Source organism: Sphaerodactylus townsendi, linkage group LG02, assembly GCF_021028975.2.
Source record: "Sphaerodactylus townsendi isolate TG3544 linkage group LG02, MPM_Stown_v2.3, whole genome shotgun sequence".
In the NCBI taxonomy this organism is placed as follows: Eukaryota; Metazoa; Chordata; class Lepidosauria; order Squamata; family Sphaerodactylidae; genus Sphaerodactylus; species Sphaerodactylus townsendi.
Window position 1 is genome coordinate 124,787,946 of NC_059426.1, and position 12,359 is coordinate 124,800,304.

The 12,359-nt window shown below is 40.9% G+C and overlaps 1 protein-coding gene across 1 annotated transcript in view; it reads right to left on the reverse strand.

The window, feature by feature from the left end:
* The window catches only part of TYRO3 (TYRO3 protein tyrosine kinase), a 97,386-nt gene that overhangs the window by 32,231 nt on the left and 52,796 nt on the right, over window positions 1-12,359 (reverse strand). The window contains 5 exon segments of the mRNA XM_048484612.1: window positions 44-188; window positions 2,148-2,290; window positions 3,319-3,496; window positions 10,967-10,990; window positions 10,993-11,084. Of these exon segments, the coding sequence (XP_048340569.1) occupies window positions 44-188; window positions 2,148-2,290; window positions 3,319-3,496; window positions 10,967-10,990; window positions 10,993-11,084 (582 nt within the window).

The following is a 12,359-nucleotide window of genomic DNA, read 5'->3' on the forward strand; positions in this document are numbered from 1 at the left end:
TGTGCAAAAACAAAGTTAAACTTCACAGCATGTGCAAACTCACCTATTAAATCTTGGGCTGTAACCAGTAAAGGCTCACTCCAAGGTCCACAACCAGCCAGGTTGAGCATGCACACTCTTATGATAAGATCTTTTAGGGGATTCCACATAGTAAGGTTAGCTTTTGTCTCCTGTACAACCATTTCCCCCTGAAACCAGAAAATCAAACATTGTAATCAGCACTCAAATGATACAGGATTTGATCTCAAGACTCGACTCTACTATGCTGGATTAAAACAAGTCTTGCCAGTTCTTTCAACAATGATTTTCTACATCAGCAAAGGAATCCTTCCCATGTTTCCCAGCTATTTGCTCTACAAATATCTTCTTTACTGCTCCTGGTGCCTAGATTGCGATGGGCTGATAAACAATCATTCTGCTTCACTACAATCGGTTGAGATAGATTACCTTTTAATTCTGTCTGAATCTCTAAACTACTGTTTACCTGATTACCTTTTGATTCTGTGAATCTCTGACTACTGTTTTACTTTAATTTGTTCAAGGATTAGAAATGCATTGTCATTATTGGTAAATCACTGATTTTTGTATCCCTTCAGGATCTTTTTGGCAATAGCTTTTACCCTTGTTTGAGGCATTATCTTGTATGCATTTGAACTGTGTTCTCTAAAGTCAACCCTCGTCAAACTTAGTAAACATGGAATTACATCTTATTGTGGACGAGCAGCCCCTCCCCATACCCACATACAAAACATGACACCGAAAATAACTGTAACATCTTGGAAGATTCTGTTATCTCCTTTGTGATCTTGCTGTGTTTCCTTGTCTGCCTTCTCCCAGCACTTCATGTTCTCTTTTTTCTCTGAACTTCATTTTTCTTTTTGTCTTTCTTGCCTATGCATTGATCAGTTTTGCAAACCCATAGGCAATATCAGTACATCCCTCTAATATGACAGTATAGACGTTCAAGGCACAATAGTGACCCAACATAACATGAAAGGGAACTCTTTTGCAGCCCCTGATATCACCTTGGAAATTATTCAATACAATACAGATTGGAACTGATTGTATGAATTGATTGCAACCTATTAGAATTGCTATTTATTTCTAATAATTCATCCAGGCCTGTCTGCTCGTTCATTATTTTAAAGACTGAATCTGAAGAATTATTACATTGGAACCTTGTTTTCTAGGGGGGGTACTTCCCAAATCTGTCATCTAAATTTTTGAGCAAAATCCTCCATTTACTGATGAACATATTGAACAGGATTCCAATCCAGAAGAAACTGCTTCAGGATATCTTATGTAACTTCTTTCCATAGTGACACAAAACTATTTACATGTATTTGTGGCTTTTTCAGACGATAAACAGAGAGCTCATTTCCAGAGCTGACAGTCTCGAACCTTTTCTTAGATTTCTTACTCTAGATGAATTTTTATTTTACGTTCCAAGTTATTTGAGAGACAGCCCAGGATATTGCTCAGTAAATCAAAGATAACAATGAACAACCTCTGACAGCAGAATATGATTATTCACTTTGATTCACAAAACCTTATCCATTCTCAGCTTTGTTCCAAAAGATCTATAGACCAAGTAGCTCTGTCGATACCACTTTCATCCATGAGACTAAATTTTAGTCTCTCTCTCATGCATTTGAGTCTCTCTTTCTCTTTGTTCCACATGTGAAAGCTATTAATGCAGAAGAGAATGCAAAAGATCTGTTCTATCCCATATAAAGTTTATATTCCCATCATAGCCAGATTTAAACAAAAAATGTAATTCATGTGTGCAAACACCCTTACAGCCACAACCGGCGAAACACCAAAGAGAAGTTGTTAAGCTATATGTTTCTAAAAAAAATTAGCTTGTAGAATTAAGCATCACAAAATGTGGTGCTGGCCAGTAGTTTAGATAACTTTTTAAAAAAAGGATTAGACAAATCAGTGAAGAATAGGGGCTATTATTCAGGTTATCATTTGTTAACCAAAAAGTTCAGGCTTCTGAGCACTGGATGCTTAGGACAAATAACAGGTTGCTCATCACCATCATTGCTTGAAGAAGCATTTGCCAAGTAACACTGACTTGGTCATCACTGGTCTAGATAGATCTTTTCTGATCTATCAAGGCAATTTTTATGTTCCTCTATTACCTGTGTTATGTTATCTTGAATCCATTCCAACTTATATCCTACAGCACCATCTCTAAGCACTTCTGGAGCCACTGTTTCCCATTCCAAAATCAAACAGGAATCTCTCTGGATGACATGCACATTTTGTGGAATACTATTTGGAGCTGTATAGAGAGAAAAGTCACAATGTATATTGTGTTCAGAAAAGAGAGAGGGAAGAAAGCAAGAGAAAGCATCCGCAGCATCAACTCTCAAAGTTATGGGTATTTGGAACACCCATGCCCTAAAAGGCCCTAGCTTTATCAGTCAGATTCAATAGACACTTGATATTGTTTGCTAATTCCCTCTTCATGTTCTACACAGAATGATCTAGGGTTCTAGGACATCCTTTTTACTTTATTGTAACAAATTGCAAAAATGGTTGTTCCACCTGATATTTGGAATAAACACTTTCATATGAGTTACCAGCAAACTGCAATCTTGACTGAAATAAAGGAAGCAAGTGATTCATGGTTTGAATAATCCATATGGTAATATGTCCCATGTATTTTTTTTCATCAGGGATCCAGGGGACTTGTTCAATGATATTATGCTCCAGAAAGAGTGCTTGGGGGGGGAATCCCCTCCCTGGTCTGTGAGCCGGAGCTCCTTGCAGTCTCCTACTGTTACCCAGAAACTATGGCTTCAGCCTCTGCAGCCACCTCCAGGCCTGGAGCAGCTCCCAGGCTCCACCACTGCCTCCTCTCCAGGACAAAGGTAAGTTTGTTGTTTGTAAGTGCGCAGACAACACTTTTTACTGAGGGAAGGTTAAACCTCCTCAATGCAATTTTTTTCAGATTTTTCTGCAAACCTGGGAGGTTTGCCAAGTTAGCAGAACTATCTGGTTTATGTAAGTATGGCCCCAATTCACAGATTAGGCCACACTTGATTATTCATCATTTATGCTTTGTTTCAGTTCTGGAGGGGGAGGGGGGTTTGGTTTTTTAGACTTCTGGTTGGATCTACAATCCAAATCCTGTTTCATTGTTTATTGTCTATTAATTATCTTGACTCATTTTGCATAATCTGTCTTGAATTCCAGTGAGAAAAGTACATTATAAACAACATAAAGAAAAAAACCCAAATAAAAATATAATGGAAAATATGGGTAAAACTTCCACAGTTTCCATGCAATTGTGTGCTATGTCCTTACCTAAACCCAAGGTCTGAAAATAGACCCAGTCTGTAAAAGATGAACTCCCTATTTCATTTGTACATTTGACCCGGGCACTATAATTGGTCGAGTGCTTTAAACCAGGTAAACCACAGGTAAAGGATGGGACAGGGACAACTTCCATGGAAACTTCCTCCTCTTCTTGTGGCTCAGCCACCTGTTGAAAAAATTAAAAAAAATTAACACAAATTGGATGCAATCTCATTAATTTCATATAAAACACATTATGCATAAGCTTGTCTTCAGTACATAGCTGTACAGACACCAATTCTTCAGATAGCTGGAGGTTAAATAGTAATAAACTGCAAAACTCAAGAATAGCTTCTTAAGAAAAAGACACTGGCTTGGGTAACAGAGCATTTTATCACATTTGGGGTGTGCCCTCAAGACAAACTGTGTTAAAGCCAATACTTACTACAGATTCCCTGTGGGCCCAAATATACTGCTGTTGAACTGTACAGACATAAAGCAATTCCCAGGACTGTTCAAGACTTTAAAAATATTATTTTATGGTTTTTGCTCAGTTAGATACACAATAGTAAAACATGAAACCCCCATTATTCAGTGACAATTTGAGATCTGACCATTATAAAAAATAATTGTCAAAAGCTTTCATGGCCAGAATCAACTTGCTGTTGTGAGTGTTCCAGGCTGTGTAGCCATGGTCCAGTCGTTTTTGCTCCTAACATTTTGTTTGCATCTATGGCTGGCATCTTTAGAGGAATGTAAGAACATAAGAACATAAGAACTAGCCTGCTGGATCAGACCAGAGTCCATCTAGTCCAGCATTCTGCTGCGCATGATGGCCCACCAGATTGCCTTTAAGAGACTCACATGCACGGGATGTGAAAGCAATGGCCTTCTGCTGCGCTGCTGCTCCTGGGCACCTGGTCTGCTAAGGCATTTGCAATCTGAGATCCAAGGAGGGATCAAGATTGGTAGCCGATAAGATTGACTTCTCACACTCCATAAATCTGTCAAAGCCCTTTTTTTAAAGCTATCCAGGTTGAAATTGGCCATCACCACCTCCTGTGGCAGCATATTCCAGAAACACCAATCACACGTTAGCATTGAAGGGGTGTTTCCTTTATTGAGTCCTAATTCTTCCCCAGCATTTTCAATGTGAATGCCCCTGGTTCTAGTATATTGTGAAGAGAAAAATTCTCTCTCTGTCAGCATTTTCTACCCCATGCATAATTTTTATAGACTTCAATCGCCTCCCCTCAGACACGATCTCCTCTCCAAACTAAAGAGTCCCAAAGCATGCAGCCTCTCCTCTCATAAGGAAGGTGCTCCAATCGGCCTTCAATCATCCTCGTTGCCCTTCTCTGCACTTTTCTATCTCTTCGATATCCTTTTTTTTGAGGATGTTGGCGATAGAGACTGAACCCACAGTACTCCCAAAGTCGCGGTAAGCGCTGCGACTATTTATAAAGGGCATGACAATCTTTGCGTTTTATTCTCAATTCATTTTCCTAATTATCCCCAGCATGGGTTTGCCTTTTTTTCACGCTGCCATGCATTGAGTTGACATTCCCATGGAACTATTATCAACTAAAGGCGTAAATCCCTTTCCTGGTCTGTAGGCTGATAGCACCCCGACCCCTGTGGCTGATGTTAATGTGAAGTTTGGATTTTGCTTTCGTTGCATCACTTTACGTTTGGCTACATTGAACTGCATTTGCCATTTCTTAGCCCACTCACCCTAATTTATCAAGGTCGGCTTGGAGCTCTTACGCCAATCCTTTGTGGTTCTTACCACCCTACATAATTTGGTATCATCTGCAAACTTGGCCACCACACACCACCTACTTCCAGGTCATTTTATATGAATAAGTTAAAGAGCACACAGTCCCCAAAACGGATCCTTGGGGACACCACTCCTACATCTCTCCATTGTGAGAACTTCCATTTATACCCACCCTTTGTTTCCTGTTCACTCCAACCAGTTTTTTAATCCATGGGAGGGACTTCCCCTCTTATTCCTTCATTGCTGAGTTTTCTCAACAGTCTCTGGTGAGGAACTTTAATCAAAAAAAAACCTTTTGAAATCAAGTAGACAATAATGTCCACTGGTTCCCCCTTATCCCACATGTCATTTTACACCCTCAAAGAACTCCTAGTAAGGGATTTGTAGGACATGGGACTTGCCTCTACAAAAGCCATGCTGAGAGCTCTTCCTCAAGCAGGTCTTGCTTTTCTACATGTTTAATAATTTTTATCTTTAATGATAGATTCTATCTAATTTACCAGGAACAGATGTCAAACTGACTGGCCTGTAATTTCGAGGTCCCCCTAGACCCTTTCTTAAAGATTGGTGTGACATTGGCCATCTTCCAGTCTTCAGGGATGGAGCCTGATTTCAGGGATAAGTTGCATATTAATGTGAGAACATCAGCAATTTCATGCTTAGGCTCTTTAAAGAACTTCTTGGATAGGAATTCACAATCTCTGGGCCAAGGGGATTTGGTAGCATTTAGTTTATCAATGGCTGGCTGCCAGAACTTCTTACCATTGTCTACCACTAACTTAGCTAGTTCCTCGGATTCACCTCCTAAGAAGCTTGGTTCAGGTGCAGGAATTTTCCTGCACCTCCTCTTGGGTGAAGACAGATGCAAAGAATTCATTCAGCTTCTCTGCAATCTCCCTGTCACCTTTTAGCACACCTTTTGTTCCTTCATCGTCCTAACCGGACCTACAGCTTCCCTAGCTGGCTTCCTGCTTTTGATGTACTTGAAGAACGCTGTTTGTTGCCTAGTCTTGATGTTGCAGCCAATGCGTTCCTCATAATCGCTTTTGCCTCCCTTACAGCTAACTTGCTTCTCTTTTGCCACCGTTTTGTGTTCTCTCTGTTATTCTTCATCAGTTAAGTTGGACTTCCATTTTTCTAAAAGACATCTTTTTTTTCTAATAGTGCCTCCAACGCCTCCCTTATTGTTAACCATGGTGGCTTTCTTTTGGACTGAAGCTGCCTTTCTAACCTGCGGGAACACATTCCAGCTGAGCTTTTAAGAACTGTGTTTCGTAAATAGCACCAGCACCTTGGTGGACATTTTGACTCTCTTGATTTTCCCTTTCAGCTTCCTGCGCCACTATCCCCTCTCATCTTTGAGAATTTCCCTTTCTGAGAGCAAATGTAACTACATTAGTAGTTGTCACTTGTTCATGCAGAGATACTGAATCTGACAACATTTGTGGTGGCTGTTCCCCTATCGACTCCAACAACACTGAAGCTTCCCGCGCACCAGATTACCTGGGTCCCCTTAGAATTAGATCTAGGATCCCAGCATCTCCCTGGTTGGTTCTACAACCATCTGCTCTAAACCACAGTCATTTAGCATATCCGGGAATGTTCTCTCCTTACCTTATGACCACAGGCATGCATTTGCCAGTTTATGTGGGGATAGTTAAAATCGCATTACCATTACCACGACATTTTGCTTTTGTTGGCCTCTCTAATTTCTTTTTTTCCATCCTCAGAATCCTCTTGTGCACTTTGGTCGGGGGGGCGATAATATATTCTAATGTTAAACTTTGCTTCACCCTGGTATTGATATCCACCCGAATTAGCTTCTGTAGAGGAATCAGCTCCCCCTGCATTGTCTATTTTAATGTGACACTATGCTCTCTTTGATGTAGAGGGCCACCCCACCCCAATCGCATGTCCCTGTCCTATCCTTCCTGTAGAGCCTGTGAGAAGCCCCACCCCTTCAGCACTAACTGAAAAGATTTACAAATGTGAGAAGCCCCACCCTTCAGCAGCTCCACCAATCAGCAGCCCTAGGACAAGGAGAAAAAAAGAGAAACCCCCTGTTTAAAATACACTGTTTTAAAAGATGTGAGAAGCACTGAGGAAAAGCCCTCTGTCAGAGCTCCTCCAGCCCTTTCTGGCCCACTGCTTTGTCCTCCCTTTCTCCCTCTTCTCTGCTGGTTCCAGAGACCCAACTGAAAGATTTAAAAATGTGAGAAGCCCCACCCCTTCAGCACTAACTGAAAAGATTTACAAATGTGAGAAGCCCCACCTTCAGCAGGCTTCCGCCAATCAGCAGCCCTAGGACAAAGGGGAGAAAAAAGAAAACTGTTTAAAAATACACTGTTTAAAGATGTGGCTTTTGAGAAAAGCCCTCTGTCAAAGCTCCCTCAGCCCTTTCTGTGCCCACTGCTGTCACTCCACTGCTCCTCCTTCTCTGCTGGTTCAGAGACTAGCTGAAAAAAGATTTAAAAATGTGAGAAGCCCACCCCTTCAGCACCTTAACTGAAAGATTTACACAAATGTGAGAAGCCCCACCCTTCAGCAGCTTCCACCAATCAGCAGCCCTAGAACAGGAGAAAAAGAAGAAGCCCCCCCCTGTTTAAAATACACTGTTTAAAAGATGTGGCTTTGAAAGCCCTCTGTATCAGCATCCCTCAGCCCAGCACTTCTGGCCACTGCTGTCCTCCCACTTTATGCCCTCTTCTCTATACTGGTTCCAGAGACTAACTGAAAAGATTTAAAAATGTGAGAAGCCCACCCTTCAGCACTTAACTTTGAAAAAGACTTTACAAATGTGAGAAGCCCCACCCTTCAGCAGCTTCCACCAATCCAGCAGCCCCCCTAGGACAAGGAGAAAAAAAAACCCCCCCTGCTTAAAATACACTGTTTAAAACATGGGACTTTGAGAAAAGCCCTCTGTGTCAAAGCATCTCAAGCTGCCTTTCTGGCCACTGCTGTCCTCCACTGCTCCTCTTCTCCTGCAGTTTCCAGAGACTAGCTGAAAAGATTTAAAATGTGAAAGCCCCACCCCTTAAGCACCTAACTGAAAAGATTTTACAAATGTGAAATGCCCACCTTCAGCAGCTTCCACCAATCCAGCAGCCCTAGGACAAAAGGGAGAAAAAAGGAAACCCCTGTTTAAAATGCACTGTTTAAAAGGAATGTGGCTTTGAACAGGAAAGCCCTCTGTCAAGCTCCTCAGCCCTTTCTGGCCCTGCTGTCCTCCACTGCTCCTCTTCTCTGCTGGTTCCAGAGACTAACTGAAAAGATTTAAAAATGTGAGAAGCCCCACCCCTTCAGCACTAACTGAAAAGATTTACAAATGTGAGAAGCCCCACCCTTCAGCAGCTTCCACCAATCAGCAGCCCTAGGATGAGATGTGAAGGAAATGTCATGATGAGATGTGAAGGAAAAACATCAGGAGCAAAAATACCAGACCATGGTTACACACCCTGAAAAACCCACAACAGCCAATTAAAAAAACAATTCACTTAATAAATCAAAGACATACTAGGAAAAAACCTGCACAGACCATTTCTAGAGTGGTGGTTCCTTTTAAAAATCCTTTCCTAAAAATCTGTTCATTTTCAGCAAAGTCCTTTTGAGACTTGCATTTATACCCATCTGTTTAAAAACTATCTCTGTACATTACAGTCTCTGAATCTGGATTTTACATGTATGTTCAGTTCCTACAAGAAAATACTTTTTCTGGATTACTGCCCTTTCCTGTTCATTTGATAGAATGTGAATTGAGAGTGGGGAAGAGCTAGTGTGAGCACTCCTTTTTTGACTCACTGTTATCATTGCACAAGCAGATTTTCACAAGTTTTCAAAGCACTTTGAAAACCAGCAAAGCCTGTGTACAAAGAGGAGAGTGAGGTAAGTGTGCACATCATAGGCCAGGGAGCCTTTGCCACCTTCCACAGTCTCCATTATAAATATCACTTTTCCTAGACTTTGAAAGATAATCATCATTAATTTCCTCACAGCTAGGGACATTCATGGATAGCGATCTGGAAACAGGGGTCAAATAAGCAAAACCAGAGCACAAAGTGGAGTAGAGTGCAGACGACATACGGTACTGCTGATGCCCAACATGCTGCTATTCCCAGGCAAAGCTTTCCTTAATAGAGTACTATTGTCATGCTACTCCTGATAGGACAGCAAAATTTCTATGTTTGTTTCTCCCAGCCTGGGTTACAAAGCTTAGAAGAAAGTCTAACTGCCCAAGGAAGATGTAATTTGAACTACTTTCACTCTGCTTCCCTTGAAACTTCATTGGCAGCAAAAGAAAGGAAAACTTGGGGGAGGAGCTCAGAACTAAGATGGATTAGCACTGCTGGACGTGCAAATGAGGAAGGATAGGCTGTACTGACCGAGGCAAGCTCAGCATTCCAGTGTGCAGGGGAAAATTCATTCTGATTCGTCATCGGATACAGAAATTGTACCAAAAGCAGAGCAGATCTGTAGCATGCAGAAATATTGGCAGACTGCAATAGCACACCATTCTCTGAGGCAATGCAAAGGGAGAATCCAGGGGATTGTTTTATTAAGATAGGGATGACCCTAGATTTCTTGGCACTGCACACTGAACAAATAATTCATATTGAGTACCAATGTACACAACCAATTTGGCTTGCTGAGAAAGTGGGTTGAGCAGAGATGAACTTGATAAAGTGGCTGTGTGACAATTGTAACTCACTGTGGCTGTATGACAATTGTAACTCACTGTGACAATTGTAAGTCACTGGTTATGCTTTCATGTTTCTCCTGTTGGATCAAGTTGTACATAGTAAACAACCACAAACCAATCCTATTATGTTTGGGCTTTTCTACAGCATATAGGTGGATTCCGCACATAAATATAATGTCTTTAAAATGTTATAAAAATATCTGTTTTGACATTTTGTGTTCCCACAGCATGGGAGAACACAAGTGTTGCCAGCTAAAATGGATCTTTTTTCCTGCCTGCTGCAAGGAGCTCTTGTCAGTTTGATAGTAGTGCCCACCATTTTGTGTGCTGCAGCAGATTCTCTGTGGAGATTCCCCATGGATGTTTCCTCTGATTGCAGCTCATCCACTTGCTATTTCACTGTAAAAAGCAGATGAGTCAAGTTTTGTTTAGCCTAGCAATCCTATGCATGTGTCATTTTTCCTTTATTTTTTGTTTGGATGGGGATGTCTGCGAAGTTACGGCAACATGATTAGAGAAGCTGTAAGATGAGTGTATTTGTGGCGCTGTAGCGTTGCAGACATCCCTCTCAATACAAACGACAAGTGCACAGGATCATTAGGCTAAACAAAGTTTATCTACTTTTTACAGTGAAATAGAAAATGGATGAGCTGCAAGCAGAGGAAGCCTCAGAAGAATCTTCATGGAAAATTTGCTGTAGCATACAAAATGGTGAGCGTGAGAGGTGGAAACGAAAGTAAACGGTTTGGGCAGGAGAAATAAAGCATTTCCTGCCTGCTGGTGTTCACTCAGCAGCCAGGAATAGTCTTCAGCCAGAGTTGGGGAGAAAAGATCTCTAGTGATTTTTGAAAAACCCGGGCTGAGAAGAATATAATGGGTTGAATAATGGGAAGAGAGATGCGAAATTCTTCACCAAAATGCTTTTAATAACATCCTAAAGATGCTATATTTGTGTTGTATGGAATCCACCATGCACTCAACACATTAAATTTGAACCTGTTTGATTAGAGAGGGAGATAGACAGCCAGGCAGGCATAGGGATTATTTGAAACATAGAGTTTCAAATAATCCCTATGCCTGCCTGGCTGTCTATCTCCCTCTCTAATCGTACTCATATATGCCCTTTTTATGTGGAGATTTGGCTGTTTATTTTTGAAGGAGTATATGTAAATGATGAATACCTGAACTGTACAAGAACGAAGTGGGGGGAAAGGCCATCGAATCCAGGCACCCAAGTGACACTGGCATTGTTGCTGGTGATTCGGGATACAGTCACATTGAGAGGTGGAAAGGGGACAGCTGAAACACAAGAATGGAAACTGTTTAGCATAATTGAGCAGATGTCTGTATGAACAGACACTAATCGATCACTGTATAAACAGATGTGGCTTGATATCCTATCATAATCCTTGATTAACACTGTATAACTTCGTTTTATTCACTATTTTGTGGCTAAACAGCTACAGGAAACACAGAATATTTGTTACACTCACTTCCTAAAACATTTTGTTGTGGAATCGGAGGTGCAAGTGGTCACAATCTGAAGTTCCTTATTTTTAAATAAACTCTCTTTAAAAGAACAGTGGTGCTCAGAAATGGTAGCATACTTTTTCATAAAGGTAAATAGCCACATGTTGCAATTAATTCTCACTTAAATCCATTTTAAATTAAGAGGATCTTGGATTTCCAGAATATTCTGTGTTAAAAAATGTTAAGCCTCCTCTTGAAAAACTGTATCTGCATAAACTATTGAAAAGTTCAGACACCTCTCAAATTTTCATACTCTTCTTTCTGAATATCTTACAGAAGACTCAACAATAGGATGTAATCTGGAGTGGTACACTCAGATGTATAGCCACTTGCCATTTTCTGATACCACAGGTTGCATGTTTTAGAACTAAACCAAACGTCATTCATTCATTCCACTTTAGTATCAATCTTCTGTTGGAAAGCTTACGCACAGTCGCTAAGAATTCTAAAACTGACCAAGTGTACATTCCTTTAGCTTTAAATATGTGAGCATCATTTTGACCACTCTCTAGACACAGGAACAGTCAATAACTGGACCAGCTAGTCTTTTTCTTCTACTTTCATATCAGGAAGCCAGTAGTTCAGAGCATACAACTGGTGCTGCTGCCAATCCACTTTCAATGATGTGAACTGTCTTCCTTTAAAAGATTATGTGGGGCACACCCTGTGAATGCCAACATGCTATAAGACTGAAAATCCAAAACCATTAAACACACTTCTCAAAAGTAAACAGTTTATTGAAGCTGAAGCCACAACTGCCACCATGACATTAATCCTTTGGGAGCCTTATGGCCTTACTACACTTTACAAAACCCTCAGTTTTGTTGTTGGATGACACAAAGATGTTGGTCTGTGGACATAAGCAGAAAAGGGCTGGCAAGCACCTGGCAAGCACAATACTCCCATCAAGCATCAGGGACAAATGTTTGGTGGAAATTTTATCTCTTCCAGATACACACCAGTCTTTTTTTGTTCATAGCAGCCATTTTCTCATGCTCAAAAAACCACATGGAGCCACTGTTGGCTGCACTGAGAAAGTTATGC